General features: G+C 39.6%; 1 protein-coding gene across 1 annotated transcript; it reads left to right on the top strand.

Annotated features, from left to right (window-relative positions):
- The first annotated feature begins 3,251 nt into the window (after positions 1-3,251).
- On the top strand, positions 3,252-10,873 carry Znf691 (zinc finger protein 691). The gene is made up of 2 exons (XM_047530449.1): positions 3,252-3,300; positions 7,954-10,873. Exon 2 carries the CDS (start codon positions 7,963-7,965, stop codon positions 8,791-8,793), a length of 831 nt encoding a protein of 276 aa, XP_047386405.1. The 5' UTR covers positions 3,252-3,300; positions 7,954-7,962; the 3' UTR covers positions 8,794-10,873.
- The last annotated feature ends 12,935 nt before the right edge of the window (positions 10,874-23,808 follow it).

The following is a 23,808-nucleotide window of genomic DNA, read 5'->3' as shown; positions in this document are numbered from 1 at the left end:
TTTGGATCATACACTCTTCCTTCTTTCTTCAGGAGACGGGGGTAGGGCTGAGGGGTAACACATGCCTTCTTTTTCTATTTTCTTGATGTTGTTTACAACATAGTTTGGAGACATTCAGAACCAACGCATGTTTTCAAAAGCTAATTTATGCATTGATGATAACCAGGTCCAGGGATTTTAAATCCAGCAGCCACAATCCTGAGAATCCTCAGAAGCACAGTTAGGAGCTGGGAGGCTTTGCCGCAAACAGAGGAGCTCAGCTGTGTGTGGCAGAGGAATTGGTTGTGGTAGAGGAGTCAGAAGAGTTGGTCTGCTGCACTGGCCATTTTGAAGACTTTCCTGAGATTGAGAGAGGCCCCATGAGAAAAAAGTGGCAGTTTCAACTACACACAAAACTTTTGTTCCCACAAGACCATTAAAATGGAAGACTTGACTGTTTGTGTAGCAAACAGCCTCTTAGGTCAGACAGTATTGATTTCAAAGAAGTTGTTGGTAGGGCTGGGGACATAGCTCAGTTGGTAGAGTGCTTGCCTTGCAAGCACGAGGCCCTGGGTTCAATCCCCAGCACTGCAAAAAAAAAAAAAAAAAAAAAAAAAAAAAGTTGTTGGTAGACTTTGTATTTGAAAGATAAGAAAGTGGGAGGATAAAAAAAATGAATTGGATTTTTGGGTGTGATATGGCTTATTTGTTGAGATATTGGTTATGCTTTTTCAGATGGATATACAGTGTGACCCTGCAGAAACTAGATCTGTCTGTCAGATGTTCTTTCCATTAGTGCTTAGAACAGCATTCTCCCAGAAAATAGAATCAATAGAATGTGTGTGAGTACATATAGATCGAGTGGAGCAGGGGATTGATTTAGTATAAGGACTTGGCTCCTATGATTATAGAGGCTGGCAGGAACCAATGTTTCAGATCAAGTTGAGGATGGGGAAAAACTGATATGCCATCCAAAGACTGGCAGGTAGGATGATTTCTCACTTAGTTGGGGGAGGGTTCGACTTTTTATGCTACTCAATTCTTCAAATGATTGAGTGAGTCCCACCTACATTAGGGAGAGCAATCTGTTTTACTCAGTGTGCTGATTTAAATATTGATATTATCCCCAAACATCCTCAGAGAAACACATAGAATAATGATTGATCAAATATCTGGGTACTTTGTGACCCAGGCAAGCTGATACATAAAATTAACCATCAAGTGCCTGAGTAGAATTTTTTGATTTTTGTACAGTTATTGTTTTAGTCAGCTTTTTCACTGCTGTGATTAAATGATCTGACCACAATTAGAGAGGAGCAAAGGTTTATTTGAGGGCTCATGGTTTCAGAGGTCTTAGTCCATAGAAGGCCGGTTCCATTCCTCAGGGTTCAAGGTGAGGCAGAACATCATGGTGGAAGAGTGTGGCAGAAGAAAGCAGCTCACATCATCGGGAAGCAGAGAGAGAGAATCCACTCTCCAGATACAAAACATACAACCAAAGTGGCGCCCTGATTCCCACCTGCTCCAGCCACACCCTACCACTTCAGTTACCACTCAGTTAATCCCTAATAAGGGATTAACTCATTGATTGGGTTAAGACTCTCACAACCCAATCATTTCTCCTTCAAATTTTCTTGCATTGTCTCACATGTGAGTTTTGGGGGGAACCTCATATTCAAACCATAACAATTATTAAATAAAACTTTTGGTATTCATTGTTCATTATGTTGTTTTCATCGTAAATAAGAAGTTGTGGGGAAAGGTTTTGGGCTGCTAGGAGAAAAACACATTATGGGATTGGGATTTTGAAATAGCTTTGAGTCCACTGAAGCAAGTTTTAACCACAGTTCATAATAAAACCAGTTTTATTCTTGAGTCTGCCTTCGAAAGTTTTATTTTTTATAAATTTATAAACTAATAGTGTACAATAGATGTTTGTATTTCTCTCATGCATATTCAGTTCTAAAAACACTTTCCTGAATAATCCAGTCTTAAAACTAACTTTGTTCACATTTACCATATATATATGTGTATGCGTATACATATATATATATGATTGAACTAAGTGACATTGATACTACCCCTGTGCTTCATCCCCAGCCCTTTGCATTTTTAAAATTTTGAGACAGGGGCACACTAAATTGCCATGGCTGACCTGGAATGCAGTCCTCCTCGCTCAGCCTCCCCAGTCGTTGGGATTATAGGAGTGCACCATCACGACCTGCACTTGGAGAGAATTTACCAGCAGAAAAGAGAATTGACACCTGGCCCGTGGCACACCCTTGTAATCCCAGCAACCCAGGTTGAGGCAGGAGGATCACAAGTTAGAGGCCAGTTTGGACAATATGGCAAGCCCCTTGTCTCAAAATACAAAAATAAAAGCGCAGGAAACTGACTCAGTGGTAGAGTGCTCCCTGAGTTCCATCCCCGGATATGGGGTGGAGTGGAGGAGGGTAAGGACGAAAACTGACATTTGTGAAAGTAGATGCTCTCTCCATCCCATCTATCAATCTATTATCTGTAAGTTCATTTAATCCTTACAATTCTAATAGGGGTTTTTACAGAGGAGGAAAATGGGGCGCCAAATGCCTAGGTGGCAGAGCTGAGTTTACAACCTGGTCTTTTCTAGCTCTGAAGGCAGGGCTTTTTTTTTTTTTTTTTTTTTCTCTTTTGCCCTGGAAATATCATGCAGATATTGAAAAGCCTGTATATTCACTTAGTTTTTATTATCTTTATAAGATAAAATTCCCAAACCCGAAATCCTAAAGTTGGAAACGTTAGTGATCTTGCATCCGTATTGACGATCAACTGTCAGGCTTAACTGGGGGTGCGCAGTGCCGCGGGGAGACTTGGAGGTCGTTTCTTGGACCAGAACATTTAGCTTCTCAAAAAGGGGGCTGTGTTACTTTATCTTTAAATTCCCTTCCAGATCCACACTCCGTTAATTTTTAATTATAAATCTTGAGTGTGTTGCCAGACTCTAGGCTTCGCTGGATGACCACCAAGGGCCATCAACTCAAAGAAAGGAAACCTGAAGACCAGTTTCCACAGTTCGGTTTTCAACTTCGCAAATGTTTTCCTCGAGGCTACGGTCTTCTTCGGGACTACAGCTCCCAGCATGCCACGTCCGCGGCCAACGCTTATTGGCGAACCCGCCTGGGCCTCTTGCGTTGTGGCAGCCCCTACAGCCAATGGGAAGGAAGAGTGACTCCCAGAAACGAATCCTGAAGCCGCAGGGCGGGTCCTCCCTGGGTTCCGTCTCCGGCTGCTTCCACCGCCCAGCGAGGCGGCGGCTGTACCTGACTGAGCTGCGGGAGTGAGGTGGGTCCGGGCTGGGCCGAGGTCGCGGGGGGAGGCGGACGCGACTTCGCCGGGCACTCTGAGGACGGTCCCTGCCCCTCATCGAGGAGTTGGAGGCTGCTGCTTTGCTTTCTGAATCACTGGGTAGCAAAGGGGCCCTCTGGTCCCTCCACCCCGACCCCTGTCACCCGGCCCGCGCGGCCAGTTGACTGTCTCTACACCCACCCCTTGCCCCGCCCTCCTCCGGTTGACCTTTGAACACTCCAAGGCCCTGTCACTTACCATACCTCTGGAGTCAGCCCTGCGTTTTCCCCACCCTCCCGTCCCAAGCCCACCGGCATCTCTGGACCCACTCCCACCTTCCAGAATGCTGAACCTTTTGACTCCTCCATCTGCTTCTCCCTGCCCCCAGCACATGACCCAAACTCTTGGACCCTGGTCTCTGACACCTCTGATTACAACCTTTGAACCCCTTCCTTGTCACATCTTCTTAGATCTTGTGACTCTTGCTTCTCTATTTCTGACTCTTTTTCTAGCTCCCTTGTACAATTCCCTGTTCTCAACACTTTGCCCTTGATTTCTTCTCCCTCCCACCCTCCACCTCTCTGACTTCCTTTGATTTGGTTCCAGACCTGGAACTTTGACCCTTTAGACCGCATTCCAGCTTGACTTTCATCATGTGTGATCACCAGCCCCATCTTGACTGGTTTTTCTTAGACGTGGCTTCTTCTCCACTACCTCAGTCTCTTTCACCCTTGCTCCTCCCTGTTCTGCTGAGTCCCTCGGAAGACAAGCCAAATAGACCCCTTTTCTCCCTTCAATCTCTGACATATGATATGAATGGTGACTGCATTTTAGCTGTACTGCCTTCTCATTAGGTAATGAGCTCCCTTCTTTATCAGTTCAGGTCTTGCTTACCCACCTATTCTGCAAGTTCTACCTCAAATACCACCTTTCCCATGAAGATGCTTGTCCCTGAACCCAGGGAGATATGCCCATGTCATTTGAACTCCTCTGACACTGTTTTTCTTATTTCTGTCCCTCCATCCCTCTTTTTCTGTCACCATAACTAGTACAATGGTTAAAAACCCTGACTTTGGAGTGATGGGTGCAGACCGCAGTTCTGCCACATACTGTGTGCTCTTGGGCAAATCAATTTCTGTGAGCCTCAGTTTACTCATCTAAAATAAGAATGAAAAATGAATAGCCCGTAAAAATGAAACGAGATGATTCAAATATAGTGCTTAGTTCAGGGTCTAGCCCTTGGTAGGAGCTTTAAAAAAATGCTAACTATTATAGGCTCCTGTATAATGTGCCAGGTTCTGTACTAGGCACTGAGAAATTGGTATATAGGTGACTAAGGCACAGTTCCTGTCTCCTGGAACTTGACCTTCTGTATTGTATGGCAGTTTCTGGAGTTCATGGTCTATTTCACTATAATAATCAGTTTGGGGATAAAAGTCATAATCCTGAATCTTTTTGCTCTTTTATTGACCCAGCATTTAGCCCTGGGTAGAACCCAATCTTGATAAATTATAGGTTCTCAGAATAGCAGTTTTGGAAGTGAATGCTCATATAGCTCATTACATACAAATACTAGAGCCCTAGGTGAGGTGGGAAGGAGCAGGGAGTAGATTAAGATAACATCCGTTTACTCATTCATTCAAAAGATGTTTGCATACCCCACTTTATGCTACAGAAGATTACTATGATGACCCAGTCTCTTTCCTCAAGTTACTTATAAACCACTTGTGGAAACAGATTTGTTAACAGGTAATTACAAATCACCATAACAGCAAGCACCAGATTCTGTGGGCACATAAAGAAGAAAGTGGGCAGTAATCTTGAGATTGCTGAGAAACACTGGATGAGAATAGATGCATGAAATTCTAAGCATGAAATGGGTTTTGGAGACAAGTATAGCCTTCCTTTTTTCATTTTGCTCAACAAATATTTATTAAGCATCTGTTTATGCTTGCAACTATTCTAGAAGTGTAGGTTACATTAGTGAATAAAACAAAGATTCCCAACCCTCATGGAAAGTGTGTTGATCATGGGAGGTAGACAATAAATACTGGAAGTGTGGGAGGAAGTTGTAATTTTTATAGGATAATCAGAGGAGAGTAAGTATCAAGGAATAAATACTGGTGTTTAAAGCAGCCTATTTTCATATCACTTATTTAAATTCTTCAGGGAATGCTAACAGGGTTTTTTTTAAATTTATTTTTATTGTAAACAAATGGAATACATGTTTCTGTTTGTACATGGAGTAACAGCATACCATTTGCGTAATCATACATTTACATAGGGTAATGATGTTTGATTCATTCTGTTATTTTTTCCTTCCCCCCACCCCTCCCACCCCTCTTTTCCCTCTATACAGTCCCTTCTTCCTCCATTCTTGCCCCCCACCCCCCATTATGTGTCATCATCTGCTTATCAGTGAGATCATTGGTCTTTTGGATTTTTGAGATTGGCTTATCTCAGTTAGCATGATATTCTCCAGTTTCATCCATTTGCCTGCAAATGCCATAATTTTATTATTCTTTATAGCTGAGTAATATTCCATTGTATATATATACCACAGTTTCTTTATCCATTCATCAACTGAAGGACATCTAGGTTGTTTCCAGTCTGGCTATTGTGAATTAAGCAGCTATGAACATTGATGTGGCTGTGCTAACAGGGATTTTTAAATGACAGTTTGTTACCTGTTGTTTTAAACAGTTTTATTGAAACCCAGCCTCATTCATTTACATCTTCTGTGTGTTGCTTTCATGCTAGTGGCAGATTGAGTAGTTACAACTGTGATTCTATGACCCTAAATATTTATTAAATATTTGTTATCTGACTTTTACAGAAAAAGTTTGATCTCTGCTCCTTAAAGAGTTGTTATTCTATCTTTCACATTTGACATTATGTAGTCTTGTACTATTTTTGTAATTAAAACATTTTTATTTCTTAATAAGATCATCAAAAGGATCTTTTTGATTCTTGTGCTCTTTGAAAAGCTAGGATATAATGTCTTCAATAATTACACCAGCAGCTGTCATTTGCTGAATGACCACCGTGTCTCATAAACTCTGCTGAGTGTAGTATAGGCATTTTCTCTTAATACAGAGTCCCACAGTATAGAGTCTTAATACAGAGTCCCACAGTTTTAGAGATGAGGGAGTTGAGTCTCAAAGTATTTGAATATTTGCAGAATTATAAAGATTGTCTGTGTCACCAGTGTAACCTATGCTAAATGTAGTCAGTGCCCCTTTTACTGTGGCTTATTTTCAAAAATATTTGCTGATTTGAAGAAAACATCAGTCTTCATTGTCAGTGTTCATCACTGCAAGGCAAGCACAAGGCCCTGGGTTCAATCCCCAGCACCACGGGAAAAAAAAAAAAAAAAAACGAAGTAATTTTTTCTTCCCCTCCTTCCTGTCCTTGGCTGAAGTAACCAAAGGATTCTGTGCCATTTAACAAGCATTTACTGATGGTGCATAAGTAGGCCCTGTGCTAGGCATTGTGTGTTTAGCTGTGTTGTGGGGAGGAGTGTGACTTGTGTATCTGTGTCTGTATCTTTGTGTGTGTGACTGAATGATATGAGAGTTTGGCTGTATGTGTGTGTGGTGTGTGAGTATGTATCCATGTATATTGAATGTGGCTATATATGTGGGAGGGATGTGTGTGGTATGTGATCTGTATGTACCTGTGTGTAATGTGAAGGTGTATGGATGTGTCTGTGTATGTATGACTGTGTGGTGTCTACATGGCTGTGTGTGGTATGTATGTGTGGTATGAGTGTAACAATGTGTTTGTGGTATATGTGACTGTATCATGTGAGAATGTGACTGTGTATGTGTATTGAGTATGTGTGAGAGTGTGTGTGTGTGTGTGTGTCTTTGTGTGATGTTTGAGACTGGTGGAAGTGGGCACTGACCAGTCAGAACAGACACAGTTCAGGCCCTACAATAGGTCTTGGAAGTCTAGCTATTTAGCTATTAACCCTTCATTTACTAGGTTATGGTAAGATCTGGAGAGGGATGAGGTAGTGGAACATTTAGGATTCAGACTTTGGTCTTGTAGACAATTAGGAGAGAGTTAAGATTAAAAGGTCTATTTTCATTTTGAAGGCAGTCACATAAATGGATACTTTTAATCCATTAAGTCCTAAGTTTTAAATTCTGCATACATAATAAATATTCAGATATTTCAAAGTTACCATAATTGGTATATTTCTTGCCCACTTTAAGTTTTTGTCGGTGTTCCATATCTGGAACCACAGGACAAAATGGGTTAAGAAATGTTTTTCAAAATAGATTAAACATAAAAAGAGTTTTTGTTAACTTACAGTTAGGCAGAGAAATTAAACTTATCCTAAAACAGAAGTTCCTTACACACAAGTTATAGTCTAGACAGTCATTGTTTAGTGGTATTAAGAAAAGTAACATTGTTCGATTGCACAGAAATCGTCTGGGTGGTAGACAAAGGTTGTGTCTTCTTTTTACTCTGATGGGTAGCTTTATATGTCTGTGAAAGTTTGTCACTTGAAAGTGGTAAGTAAATGCTTTCCAGTTAATTGAGGTTATCCTGATGGATGGTTCCATAGGGAAAGTGTATGCATGTAAGATTTTATAAGGTCTGGCTTGAATAAAGGTGTTGAACATTTGTGTTCATTCTCAGGGTTTAAAGATGGGCAGTGAGAAGGAGCAGAGTCCAGAACCACAGCTGCCTGAAGAAGGGGAAGGGGGTGAGCCTTGGCAAGTGGATGGCTCAGAGAGTTCTCGGGTCCCAACTGGGGAAAAGAAGCATGGGCAGGAGAACCCACTAATGAGGCCACAAGGAACACATTCAGAAGAGCCATGGCAGAAAATCATTGCCCCAGCTGAAGGACCAGAGGACCCTATTGCTCGTCCAAGGCCTGAGACAGAGGAGAAGCCTTTTATATGTGTTCAGTGTGGCAAAACCTTCACCAATACCTCTAACCTGAGAACACACCAACGGATCCACACTGGTGAGAAGCCTTACAAGTGTTCCGAATGTGGCAAGAGCTTCTCCCGCAGCTCCAATCGCATCCGGCACGAACGGATCCACCTGGAAGAGAAGCACTACAAATGTCCCAAGTGTCAGGAGTGCTTTCGGCGGCGCTCAGACCTTACTACGCACCAGCAAGATCACCTGGGCAAGCGGCCATACCGCTGTGATATCTGTGGTAAGAGCTTCAGCCAGAGTGCCACACTGGCTGGGCATTACCGGACCCACCTAGAGCCAGCGCCTTACATCTGCTGTGAATGTGGGAAGAGCTTCAGCAACAGCTCCAGCTTTGGAGTGCACCACCGCACCCACACAGGTGAGAGGCCATATGAGTGTGCTGAGTGCGGGCGGACCTTCAGCGATATCTCCAACTTCGGAGCACATCAGAGGACCCACAGAGGGGAGAAGCCCTACCGGTGCTACTCTTTGTGGGAAACATTTCTCCCGGAGCTCGAATCTTATCCGTCATCAGAAAACGCACTTGGGTGAGCAGACTGGGAAAGATTCCAGCTGAAGCGGAGCCTCAGGTAGAGAGTGGGAAAGAGAGAATGAGAGACCCATCCTAGTGGAGGAAGAACACCTTTAGCATCTGCTGCTGCCACCTTGATCTCAAGTGCTTCATCCCACTTTGGAGGATGGTTTCCTGTTGCCTGTAAAACCAGGATCTCCAGGAAATCCTGAGAAGGAACTCTGAATAAAAATCCTCCTAGGCAGTTTCTTGCCATGGAAAGTCAGAGAACCCAGTCTCGGCTTCACCTTGTTGGATGTGAAAGAAAAGTAGGGTGGGCTTCAAACATGTTCATGTCATTGGGTTAGCAGTTCTCTGGAAGCACCCTGTGAAATGGTATCACCATCTGAAGGACCTTCTGATTGTCCATGAACTGTTTAGGGTATACTGCAATAGGCTAGGTTCCCACCAGCTATACCCCAACTCAAGTTGTGCTTCTGGATTTGTAGGCTGGGAGGAGTGGCTCTCCTAATGAAAGGGTCCTCCTTGACCTGAGAAGAAGTTTGAGGTTCTGTCTTAGGAATGAAAGGGAAGCCCCCTAGAATCTTCACACTCTCCCATCTTTGTTACCTATATCCATCTATTTTCTTGTGGTGATTAGCACTGATTCAGTGAAAAAGACCCATGGACCTATTTGAGGAGGTGGGGAGTAAGGGAGATTGTCCCAGTGCAGCCATTCTGGAAGGGAACTGAAGTCCAAGAAAGATAGGTGGCTGTTCTGTAAAGCTAAAAAAAGCAGGCTGAGTCTTTTTGGTGTTTGTGGAGAAGGGAGAAAAGAAAGGAACTAACATCGATTGAACATTCACTATATGCTATTGTTTCTGCCAGTTACATTGACATTCTTCATCTCATTTAGTTGTCAGCAGTCCTCAAGGGTATATAAGATGAGGAGACAGAAGAAAGGTGGCTCCCTGCCGATGCTTTTTTTTTTTTTTTTCCCCATTACATTCCCCTTGCTGGCCTCTGAAGGAGGAACCATGTAGGAGATAAGCCTGGAGATGGGAGCTAGTGTGGCCTTGTGATATGGCTCTGGACTGTTCACTGTATGGGAAGTCAGTACCAAGCAGGAAACTCTCTTCAGCTTTACTCTTTTTTTTTTTTTTTTTTTTTTCCTTTTGCGGTGCTGGGGATTGAACCCAGGGCCTTGTGCATGCAAAGCAAGCACTGTACCAACTGAGCTATATCCTTAGCCCCCTTTTCAACTTTAGATTAATTGAGGATGTCTTCTGTTGCTAGGAAAAATGACAGTGGCAGGGGTAGAGGGTAAAAGATGTGATAAGATGAGAAAAATCTTAAGACCCATAAGAAGAGTGTGCCATTAATAGCAATAATTTATTCCCCAAGCTTAGGAATACAGGGAATTATGCTTGGTTTCCTGGGCTTCTAGTTTAGGTCTGGCCTCACATGAAAGTTAGTGTTCATCCAGCTTTCCTCTAACAAACACACAACACCCCTATCTTGCTTTTTCCCCTGGGAATTGAACCCAGAACCTCACTCATGCCGGGCAAGTGCTCTACCACTGAATTATACCCCAGCCCCCAGACATCCCTTTTTGTCTCTAGTCAGTTTGGGTCCCTGCCTTCCAGAGTAAGGGTTCCTCTCATTTGTAGCTAACTGGCAGAATGTGAATCTGTTGAAACTGATACCACCCATGTCCTGACCTATCAGATGGGGTCCCTGCCACTTGTTCAGGGAGGGATATGCCAGAACTTTATGGTCATCATTTTATTGAATTCTCAACCTCAAAAGAATTATCCACATTTGACATATGTGAAAACAGGTGGATAGAAAGTGACTTCCCAAGATAACAAAGCAAGTAAATGTCAGGGCCAAGAACTAAATCTAATTCTACCCAAAGCCTGTGATTTTTTTAAGCTATAGGGAACTTCCCAAATAATTATTCTACATTTGTAGGGTGATTTACAGTTTACAAAACACTTTTCATTGCATACACATTTACTTTTGGAAAATCTACACATATTATTTAAAACAAGTCACCTAAACTTAGACATGTAAATTGGCACATACCCTAATAATAAAAGTCACCATCTATCAAATGCCTACCGAGTGCCAGTTATTGTACACCTATTATTTCCGATCTCTATGCTATAAAGTCGTAGGGTCCCCATTTTGAAAATAAGAAAATTCTACAAGGCTAAATGACCTAACCTGGCAGAGCTGGGGTTTATTTATGTGTTTGATGCCAAGACCAGGATCTTCATTATACCCACTACCAAGCTAGATCTACTGCAAGCCCCAGAGGTTGGTATGGTTACCCTTCTAGACCTGTAACCTTAGTGACAACTGCAGTGACTTTTTGGGAGACTGTTGGCATCTAGTGCAGAACCAATGTACCAGTATCAGCTTTGATCTTGGATCAGGACTTTCTGGCCAATCTCATTTGCCCTTTTTTAATCTAGTTCATAGGCTAAGGTTTCTGTGTTGGTCAGTGCTTTGACTCTTTCATATGTGTGTGTGTGTGTGTGTGTGTGTGTGTGTGTGTGTGTGAACTTCATTTATTTTTTCCCTTCACTTCCATTTTTCTTTTCTTCATTTTGTCCTTTCTTTCCCTTTTCTTTCATCTGCTCCCTTCTTCCTTCCTTCCCCTCCTCTTCCTTCCCCTCCTCTTCCTTCCTTCCTTAGTAACTGGAAATATTGACAGTGAAGACAATGTGGCTTCTGTGTTCTCTATTATGGGAAATTGACAAGTCTGGAGTTAACAATGCAGGGTGATAGGTGTAATTACATTTCTACCCAGGGTTTTATATCTGGGTAGAGACTTACTCTGTCCAGTACTGGACAGTGGGACCCAGAAGTAAATAAGACATAATCCTTCCTGCAAGGAACTCAGAGAAAGAGAAACTTCTGAACAAAGTGCTGGGGGAACACAGGTAGGAATGGCTGATCCTTCTGAGGGGAGGAAGGGAAGAGGAGACTGAGAGGATGATTGAATTTGTCCTTGAAGGAAAGTGGAAGGTTATTTCAGATGGAAGGGGAGACATGGTGTTTTAGGGAACAATGAAACATTTGATGTAGTTAGAATGTCCTATGTGAGGAGGAGAGGAAGTGGGTAAGGTAGACAGGTCAGCTCATGAAGGGTGCTGGATGCCAGGCAAGAAATTTTGGACTGTGGATAATTTTAAAGTAGGGGAATGACACATAACATTCACCTTTTAGGAAGAGCACTCAGTCTAGAAGATAAATTAAAGGGATCAAGTGATTTGGGAAATGGTGTGTATGTAGGCCAGGGCCTCCTGGGATCTTCCGGATTCACAGAAGCTCTGTATGATCACCTCAAAGTCTTGTCAGTTCCATAAAATGGGAAATCCAAGCTGTCCATATAATTTCTGCAGATTACTGAGATATGTAACCTCATAGTGTCCTTTTGCCTGAGGTTTCAGTGATAACAAGCCTTTTCTATTTTTTATATCTTTATATTATTTATTTGTTTTTATGTGGTGCTGAGAATCAGACCCAGTACCTCACACCTGCTAGGCAAGTGCTGTAGAGCTAGGGCAGCCCCAGCTTCTTCTGTTTTGACCCTATTAACCCTATCACAGAACTCAGCATTTTCATTAACTACTCCAAGGAAATTCTGTCAGTCCAAGCATTTTGTGAGTTTAGAATCCTTTTCTAGAGATTGGGAATTTTGGGGGAGGGGGTTACATCATGGCATATCACTAGCTTCCTTTCCTCTCTCCTCCCATCTTTGTCCTTAACCCTTTCCTCCTGGTTTGCCATAAAAGACTGTGGTGCATCTTGCTGTATAGATGGTGTCTTACCATCATTAAAGGTAACTTCTTTCTATACATATAAAGCTTTAGATTGAATGAAAGATCACATTATAATAGAGAGATGAGGCAATAATGTCAGAGATGGTGAAATAGGAAGTCTCAGTCTCCATTTTCCCAGAGACACCAACTTACGAACAATATTCAACCTAAAGTACCTTTTTGAGAACTCTAGAGTTCTTCCAGGATTAAGAAGCTTCAGACAAACACAAAGCCAAGAAAGAAACACACTGAAATGGTAAGAGTCATTTTGCTTTAGCCAAGATTGCCCTTCTCATAAGCTAGCACAGCTCAACTTGGGCCACAGATTCTTCCTTGAGGGTTAAAGAGAAGAGTGGAACATACATTCGGTGTTCTGAATTTTCAGAGAGCTGCCCAAAGAACTGGTTCTTCCCTTGCCTAACTTGGAATGCTAGTGAAAATGGAACAGTTTGGATGCCTGGGGGCCACTGAAAGCAAGGGAAGTTTGCTCTATCACCAGAGGGCATGCAATATGGTAGACAGAGGACTCAGCATGACAGGGAGAAGGCTCTCAACTGCAGCTCTTCCCTGGGGATGGAGGAGAAGAGTAGAGCATGTGTCCCATATTCAAACATTTTTGAGAATTGATCAGAATCAACAAAATGAATGCTTGGGGGTCACAGTAAAAACAGATGGTTGCTATAGCACCAGAGAACTTGCAGTACTGCAGGCAGACACTAGAGGGAGCAAAAGATTATTAAGCTCCTGAAAAACTGGCAAACATCTAAGAAATTATAGGCATAAACCTGGAGAAGTCACGTTCCCCACAAAGTATTCAGTGACTCTGAGCATTTAACTGGACTGATTGTTGAAGGTCTTTACTTGTATGAATCCAGTCTGTTAAATCCAGGTCTTTACTTGTATGAATCCAGTTTGGTTAAAAGAACCAAATTCTGAAATGGAAAAACAATAATTGTGTTGAAAAATTCACAGCAGGCTTGCTCATACAAAGATATAGGTCATTTGAAATGATCAGGTCAGAAAAACAAGAATGAGGAAAAGTGAAGAAATCTAAGGGACTTATGGGATGCCATCAAGTAGATCAATATATGAATTAATTTCACAAAGAGAAAAGAGAAAGGAGCAGAGAGCATATTTGAAGAAATAATGGTCAAAAACTTCTCAAATCTGAGAATGGAAATGAATATCCAAATCCAGGACACTCAAAGAACTAAGATGAACCAAAGAGATCCACACTAAGAAATATTAAAATAAAAACGTCAACAGGGGTAGGCATGTAACTCCATAGTGGAGTGTTTGCTTAGCATCCTCAAAGCCCTGGGTTTGATCCCCAGTAACCCCCTGCCAGAGTTAAACAAATAAAATGCCAACAAGGACAGAATCTTGAAAGCAGCAAAAGAAAGGCAAATAACTGCATACAAGTGAGCTCTCATTAAGACTACAGGGCCCAAAGAGAGTGTGATGATACATTCAAAATGCTGAGAGAATGGCGGGGGCAGGGGGTGGCCAAACAGTATTACTATATCTGGCAAAGCTGTCTTTCAAAAATGAAGGAGATGGGCTGGGGTTGTGGTTCAGTGGCAGAGCGCTTGCCTAGCAAGGCACTGGGTTCGATTCTCAGCACCACACATAAATAAGTAAAATAAAGGTCCATTGCCAACTAAAAAAATATTTTAAAAAAATGAAGGAGAAATAATTTCCAAGACAAACAAAAACAGGTAATTCACAAAACAGGGAATTCACCACTACTAGACCTGGTTTATAACAAATGCTAAAGAGAGATCTCAGGTTGAAACAGAAGGATGTTCAAATTGAAACAGAAGAACACAAGACAACAACACAAAAACTGAAAAATATACATCTCATTGGTAAAGCTAAATATATAAACAGAATAAAGTAATATAATGACGGTACATAAATCACTTAATTCTGATAAAGGATTTAGGAGAGAAAATCATTAAATATATAAAACTATGTTAATGCATACAAAACATAAAATGTATTTGTGACATTACTAGCATGAATTAGGGTGGGAAGGTAAAGGAATAGAGTTTTTGTATAGGATTGGAACTAATAAGCAATCACAGCAAGGTTATAGGATACATAGTTCATATACAAAAGTTAATCACTTTCCTTTATACCAGCAATGAATGAGTGGAATTTGAAGTTGAAAACTCAATACTGTTTATATTAGCATCCCCCAAAGTGGAAATACTTATGTGTGAATCTAACAAAATATGCACAAGATCTACATGACAAAAACTACAAAACTGTGTTAAAAGAAAGAGGAACTAAATAAATGAAGAGATATTCCATGTTTATAGTTAGGAAGACTCAGTATTGTCAAGATGTCAGTGCTTCCTAACTAGATCTGTAGATTGAACGAAATTCCAATTCAAATCCCAGCAAGTTATCTTGTTATATTGACAAAATGTTTTTCAAGTTTATTTGGATAGGTGAAAGACTCAATATCAAACGAGAAGACTAACACTGCTTGAACTCAGGACTTTACTATAAAGCTACAGTAATCACAACAGGGTGGTGGATGAAAGAATAGGGTTCAATGGCACAGAGTAGAAAGCCCCAAAATATACCCATACAAATATAATCAACAAATCTTTGACAAGAGAGGAAAGGAAATACAAAGGAGCAAAGATAATATTTTTAACAAATGGTATTGGAACAATTGGATACCCACATGCAAAAAAAGAAAGGAGAAATCTAGACACAGGCCTTAAACTTTTCACAAAGACTAATTTAAAATTAATCAGAGACCTAAATGTAAAAGAAAACTAAAATTCCTAGAAGATAACATAGGATAAAATTAAGTGACCCTGGGTATGATGATGTTTTTTTTTTTTTAGATATCACACTAAAGAAACATGAAAGAAACAATTGAGTCAGGAGCTGCGGCTCATGCCTGTAATTCCAGCTACTTGGGAGACTGGGGCAGGAGGATTGCAAGTCAAATCCAGCCTGGGGAATTTAACAAGACCCTGTCTCAGAATAAAAAATAAAAAGGCTGGGGATGTAGCCCAGTGGTGGAGTGCACTTGGGTTTAATTTCCAGTACCACAGCAAGGAGAAGAAGAGAACAGTTGATAAACTGGACTTTATTAACATGAAAAACTGATGTCCTGTGAAACACAATGTTAACAGAATAAGAAGACAATCCACAAACCATGAGAAAACATTTGCAAAGGCCTTAAAGGACTATCTAAAATACAAAGAAGTCTTTGTAAGGAGACTAAGAAATAAAAAAATGAACAACATGATTTAAAAAATGGGCAAAAGACCTGAAAACACACCTCACTAAAGCCACAGAGATGGCAAATAAACATGAAAAGATGCTCCACATTGTGTATGATAGGGAATTGCAAATTAAAACAATGTATCACCACTACATACCTATTAAAAAGACAAAATCCAGAACACTGACATCACAGATGCTGGCAAGGATGTGGAACAATGGGAACCCTTATTCATTGCTGGTGGAAATACAAAATGATATAGCCACTTTAGAAGGTCATTTGGCAGTTCTTAGTAAAACTAAATGTACTTTTAGCATGCAAACCAGCAATTGTGCTCCTTGGTGTTTATCCAAAGGAACTAAAGACTTACGTCCACACAGAAACCTATGTTTAGCAACTTTATGCATATTGCCCAAACTTGGGGCAACTAAGATGTCCTTTAGTAAGTGAATGGTGAATGGATAAATGATGTTACATCTATTCAATAGACTATAATTCAATGATAATAACAAATGAGCTTTCAAGCCATGAGAAGACATGAAGGGAACTTAAATGCACAGTACAAGTGTAGGAAATCTTCTGAAAAGGCTAGAAATGATGATACCAACTGTATGATATTCTGGAAAAGGCAAAATTACGGAGACAGTGGAAGGATCAGGGATTGCTAGAGTGGATGGATCAACAAAGCATAGAGGATTTTTAGGGCAATGAAAATATGAAGTATGATACACTAACATGTCATTGTACATTTATCCAAACACAAAGAATGTACAACACCAAAAAGGAACCCTATGATAAACTATGGACTGGCTAATAATGATGTCTCAGTGTAGGTTCATCAGTTGTAACAAATGTACCTTGTGGTGGGGGATGTTGATAGACAGGGTAGCTAGGGGCTGGGATGTGGCTCAGTGGTAGAATGCTTGCCTGCATGTGTGAGGTACTAGGTTTGATTCCCAGCACCACACACACACGCACACACACACAAAAGCTATACAAGTATAGAAACAGGAGATATAGGGACTATATCTGTACCTTCCTCTCAATCTTTCTGTGAAACTAAAACTTCTCTAGAAAAATTAAGTCTTAAAAAAAAAAAACTATGTTGTCTACAGGAGAATTGCTATTGATATAAAGACACATACAGACTGAAAGAGAAAGAATGAAAAAGGTATTGCATTTAAATGGTTATCAAAAAAAAGTAGTGGCTCTGTGTGTGTTTGTGTACACACATTAAGTAAAAAACTATTATAAGAGTCAAAGAAGGATATTTTATAATGATGCTCATCAGACAGATGTAGTAAAAATAATGATAATAAAACATGGCACCTAAGAGAGCATCCAAATATATGAAGCAAACATTGACAGAATCAAAGGAAGAAATAGAAAGTAATACAATAATAGCAGGAGGTTTCAGGACCCAACCTTCAACAGAAGAGCAACTCGGAAAATTACTAAAGAAACAGGATTGGAACAACACTAGACCAATAAGACCTAACAGACCTATAGAACACCTCACCCAACAGCAGTGGAATACACATTCTTCTCAAGTGCAATAGAACATTCTCCAGGATAGATCATATGTTAGGCCACAAAACAAATCTTAACAAATTTAAAAAGATGAAATCATACCAAGTATCTTTTTTTTTTTTTTTTTTTTGTAGTGGGGATTGAAACCAGGGGCACTATATCACTGAGCTACATCCCCAATCCTTTTTTATATTGAGACAGGGTCTCACTAAGTTTCATTGCTTAAGCTTGCCTTTGAATTTGTAATCCTCCTGCCTCAGCTTCCTGAGTTGCTAGAATTACAGGTGTGCACCAATGTGTTTTCTGATCACAATAGAATGAAACTAGAAGTCAATAACATAAGAAATATAAAATTTCTCAATCATGTGGAAATTAAACAATACACTCTTGAACAACCAATGGTCCAAAGAAGAAATCACAAGTGCTACTATCTTCTGATAAGTGAAAATGGAAATATAACACATGGAAACTTATGGGATACACCAGAAGAAGAAGGAAGATTATAGCAGTGAATACCTACATTTAAAAAAATATCAAATGAACAACCTATCTATACCTCAAGGAACTAGAAAAAGAAAAACTCAACCAAAGTTAGCAGAAGGAAGGAAATGATAAAGATTGGAAGAGAAATAAATGAAATTGAGAATAGATGTCACCAAAGCTGGAGAAGGCTACCGCAATGAAAGAAAATGACAGGCTTATATACTGACAAATATTAATGCAAAAATTCCCAACAAAATGCTGGCAAATGTGACACCATATTAAAAGGATTACACATCATGACCAACAGGGTTTTATCCCTAGGATACAATATTCACAAATCAATACATATGCCACATTAACAGAAAAAGAACAAAAGTCATATGATCATCTCATTGACCAGCTCACTGAGGCAGAAAAAACATTTGACAAGATCAATACCCCTTCATGACAAAAAACAACAACAACAACAAAAAAAAACAACAAAAAAAAGTAGGAACAGAAGGAAAGAAAATACCTTAATCAAATAAAGCCTATACCCGAAAAGCACATACCTGACCTCATACTCAGTGGTGAAAATGGAAAAGTTTTCCTCCAAGAACAGGGTCAAGGAAAAGATGTCTACTCTCCATTTTTATTCAACATAGTACTGGACATTCTTGTTGGAGCAGGCAGACAAGAGAAATAAAGGGCATCTAAATTGTAAAGGAAGATGTCAAATTATCTCTGTTCACAGATGATACTACTTTATTTGTAGAAACACACAGAGAGAAATAAATAGTTGCAGGACATGAAATCAACATGCAAAAATCAGTTATACCTCTATGCACTAATAATGAACAATCTGAAAAGGAAATTAAGAAAATAATCCCATTACAAAAACATCAAAAAGAATGAAAATGTTTAGGAATGAACTTTTTTTTTCTTTTTGTAGTACTGGGGATCAAGTCCAGAGGCACTACCACTGAGCCACATCCCCAGCCCTTTTATTTTTAATTTGAGATAAATAGGGGCTTGCTAAATTGTCCAGTTGGCCTCAAACATGTTATATTCCTGACTCAGTCACCCAAGTAGCTGGGATTATAGGCTTGAGCCACCTGCCTAGCAGGATGAAACTTTGGAAGGCAAAAAGACTATATAATGAAAACTACAAAACATTGCTGAATTGAGGCCCTGGGTTCCATCCCCTGCACTGAAAAAAAAAATGCTTCAAAGAAATTAAAGAACACACAAATAAATGGAAAGATGTTCTATGTTCATGGATTTCATGGGTTGGAAAACTAATATTGGTAAAATGTCCATACTACACAAAGCAATCTACATATTCAGTGTAATCCCTATGAAGACATCAAAAGCATTTTAGCAGAAGTAGAAAAAAAGAAAATCTCTAAAATTCATATGGAATGTCAAGGACCCTGAATAGCAAAACAAACTTGAAAAAGAAAAAAAGTCGAAGCTTCCCACTTCTTAGTTTCAAAACATATTATGATATAGTATTGAAAACAATATGATACTGGCATAAAGACAGATATAAAGATCAACGGAACAGAGTAATGAACCCAGAGGTAAGTCCTCATGTATACATGCTCAAACAATCTTTGACAAGTATGTCAAGACTACCCATGAAAAAGGATATTTTCCATCAACAAACAACAATGGGAAACTAGATACCTACGTGCAAGAGTGAAATTGGACCTTACCAAGCCTATGTTTAAAAATCAACAAAATAAAGACCTAAATATAAGAGCTGAAACTATCCCAGGCAATTACTAATCAAAGGAAATCTAGTTAGTGTGTGGCTGTTAAGATCAGAAAACACAGACTGTAAAGGAAAAAGCATTTCTAGGGATAAAAAAGGCCCATGGGCTGGGGAGATAGCTCAATCGGTAGAGTGCTTGCCTTGCAAGTACAAGGCCCTGGGTTCAATCCCCAGCACCGCAAAAAAAAAAAAAAAAAAAGCCCCATATTGAGGCATTGCAATTCACCAGGAATATTTAATTCTGAAGTTATAAACACCCAATAACAAAGTCTTGAAAGTTTGTGTGGCCTTGTTACTTCTGGGTGGGACCTCTAAGGATCTGTTTGGTTTACTACATGCACTCTTCCTACACCACGGTAATCAGGACTGCTCTAGTTATGCCTTCCTCATCAGCATGGGTCCTGGAGTGAGAACAATGATAGTACCCCTAGTAAATTCATGCGGACAAGGAACATAAGCAAGATGTATACCTTTGATGATTTTGTTTCAACAGCTTTATTGAGTATACTTGATATATAATGAACTGCATATATTAAAGTATTTGAGGTATAATTTTATAAGTTTGATGTAGGTATGCACCAGAATCTTAGAAAATGGAGAGGCCTCAATAGTTTTTAAAGAATTGCATTAAAATATCTTAAGAGACTCCAGCATCCACTCAAATTGTGATTGAGTTCCTTTCTTACAGGCTGGGTGAGGTTGTAGACTTTGATCAGATGAATTACAGAAGACTGTAATTTGAATCCAAGAGGAAGATACGCATTAAAAGTCCTCTGTTGTCATGGTGACTACAGAAGAGCTCACTGTAACACGTGTCTCTAGTAGAATCATCCTGGAAGCTTGCAAAGCTCAGGTCCTGCTCTCCAGTGTCAAATTCCTGATTGGTAATGACCTTATTGTGTTAATGAATTATCAACTCAATAACCTCAACTTGTTTAAGATGTCAACCTTAGCCTTCCTGAGAAAGAAACTACATATCAGAGCCAGGAACTGTTGAGCCAGTCACTCCAACTTGGCCCCCCTGAGATGGTAACTCTATAGTGGATGTGAATTGTTGTCAGTAATCCAAACTCCCCGGATATGTTAGAACTTTTTCCTCAGTGACTAAGGGGATTTGCAAACCTGAAAAACTTAGAGGTAAATATAGTGAACAGAAATCAAACATATATTAATAAGTTTGTGTTTAAAATAACTATGTGTGTATGTATGTGCTCCATACTTAAAGGATAATTTAAAAATAATATGGCACATTGAAGGATCTGGTAGATCAGCTGAGTTTGATAGATTAGATCAAAGATGTATAAGAAAATTTGATTATAAATTGCATTGGAATATTTGAGAACTAGGCCTACTAGATTTGTTTCATATTTATAAATTTTTGTTGAGTACTTGGGAAAGATTTGCTTATTAGGGATGGAAACTTGATTGGCCAGGAATACAAAGGATATAAAATAAAGAGTATATGAGATTTAAAAATTCAGTTTAAAATGCTTAATGAAATTATGTTTTGTGTTTATAAGTGAGATTGTTTAACGAAGTTTAAATCTTCTTACCTGAGTTACTTGAACAATAATAAAAGATTCCCTTAAACCTACTTATTATTTTATATAAATATATTAATAAATGGAATAGCATTCTTATGAATTGAACTTTAAGGCTTAAAACCAAGCGTTTGAGTTTTTGATTAATACATTTAGTATTCCCACTATTATGTATAATTATAATACACCAATAAAAATATGGAAAAATAAATTTAGTATTAATTTAAAACTCAAGATAGTATAAATAGTCCTTTGTGCTCACAAAAATCTGCTCTCATGCATGAAAAAAAATCACACTGAAACTACTATTATCTGCACTTAATAACTGAAGAAACTGAAGCAACTTAAGAAAGCAGAATCAACTTCATTCATGACTGTCTCTAAAGTCTGTACTCTTAACCTTGTTAACTTGGCACCCATATGTATCTCTTACACCATATTTAATCTTCAAATAAAGACAATAACAAATTATAATTCCATTTAACATGATAAAACTATCCTGTGTACTACTGAAAACACACTAATGCTTTCTCCAGAAGAAGAGATAAAAGTCTCTGAGTGATGTATACTCTACTCCTGATATCCTGTAATTTAAATACTGTGATATAAAACTGAAATCTTAAATTGATATAAATAAAGTTAACACATTTCACATTACATGCTAAAGGAATACGAGGAAAGAAAACAGATATTTGCTTAATATTTGTATACACACATTAACAAAATAGAAAATACTGATGGCAATGAGAGTCCTTATTTCTGCAGCTGATTACATGATTATAGCTGGTATTTATAACTAACTTCTACTGCCTGTTCTGTGTTCATTTTGCCTTCTGCAAGAACCTTAGTTGGTTATTGTTCTTAACCTTGAAAGGTCTAAACTATTCATAGTCTTGTCTGGATTGGGTTGTAGTTTCCCATTGACCATAATAATAGAGCATGGTAATACTCTATTATATGCCCTAAGGGATTGTATATATTCCAGATATATTCTTCCTTGCCTCCATCGTGGAGTAGTAGCCCTATTTCACCTTGGTAGTCCACATCAATCATCCCAGTCAACTGTAACTCCCTTCTTGGACTTTTGACTTTGACTCATGGAAAATCCAAAGTGGCTATGTACTAGTTGTCTTAGGTTCCAATTCAATGGAGTCCTTATTGTCTTTCCTCATGGAAGTATTCCTTACTCTGAAACTAAAATCTCTAGACCAGCATAGCATAAACTCATGGGAGCAGGAAGCAAAAAATTTTCTAGTGAGTCACTAGGAGTAATGTGAATGATGCCACTCCCATTTCCATTCCTTGATACCTGGATCCATGAATACTAGTTTTGCGTAAAACTGTACCACATATTGGGCGCTGAGTCAGAGCATATAAAGTCTTTCAGAGAATTTTGCTCTATCTCTACAAAATATTGCAATCTGTAACTGAGTCTTCAAAAGGTTATTCCACTATATATATATTTTTTAAGATGGAGCTCACTATGTTGCCTAAGCTGGGCTTGAATTTGAGATCTTCCTACTTCAGCCTCCTGATATATTCTGAGTAGCTGTGATTACAGATGTGTACCACTGCACCTGGCCATTCCACCATTCTATTAAGCCAGCTGCTGCAGGATAGTGGGGAACATGGCAAGACCGGTGAATTCCATGATCATGGGTTAACTGCAGTACTTCTGTAGCTATAAAGTGAGTTCCTTGGTCAAAAGCAATGCTGTGTGGAATACTGTGATGGCATAGAAGGCATTTTGTAAGTCCATGGGTGGAAGTATTGGCAGAAGCATTGCATGCAGGCAAGGCAAATCCATATCCATAGTGTCTATTCTAGTGAGGACAAACTGCCACCCCTTGCATGGTGAAAGTGATTCAAAGTAATCAACTTGCCACCAGGTATCTGACTGATCACCCCCAAGGATCATTTTCTACTAAGGTGCAGTAGCAGGTTGAGAGTTATCTCTCAAAATAGAGAGTCACTATATGTGGGTGTAGGCAGGGCCTTGTTTCACACTGGGGGGCTCAGTATGGGTGTCTGCATTGCTGGCAGATTGGGCACTCAGAGGTAGCTATAGCTTGGACAGCCTTGATGAGTGGAAGTCCAGGCTGCTGAGCCTAAGCATAACCTCATAACTGCTACCATGCCCACTTTATTCATGAAGCTCATTGGGCAATGACAGGTACAGTTGGAGAAAGAGGATAATTGGCATACACAAAATGGCTTACCCTATTCACTCAATTATTACTTCTCCTCTGTTGAGGTCATCCTTGGATGAGCATTCACATGGGACACAAATATCTTTCATGTCTTTTGATCACTCAAAGAAGTCTATCTGTATACCTCTTCCCCAAATTTCTTTTTTTGACAGATTTTCCGTCATCTTCAAGTTCCTGACCATCAAGTCAACCACTGGCAATAGTCCATGAATCAATATATCTGTATTATTGCATGTATGGGTATTTCTCCCCCTAAAAAAGTACACCATTAGGTGCACTGACTGAAATTCTGCCCACTAGGTGATTTCTCTTCACTACTATACTTAGGAATGTCATAGGGGCTATAGTGCTGCAGCTATCCACTTTCAGGAAGTACCTTAATATCATAAAAAACCATCTTTAAACCAAGACCAAGTCTTCTCTTCCTCTATCAAATTATTGTAGGGAACTTGC

The sequence above is a fragment of the Sciurus carolinensis genome, chromosome 1 (assembly GCF_902686445.1).
Source record: "Sciurus carolinensis chromosome 1, mSciCar1.2, whole genome shotgun sequence".
Classification (NCBI taxonomy): domain Eukaryota; kingdom Metazoa; phylum Chordata; class Mammalia; order Rodentia; family Sciuridae; genus Sciurus; species Sciurus carolinensis.
The sequence above is the reverse complement of the archived record's forward strand: the minus strand, read 5'-3'. Positions and strand labels throughout refer to the sequence as shown.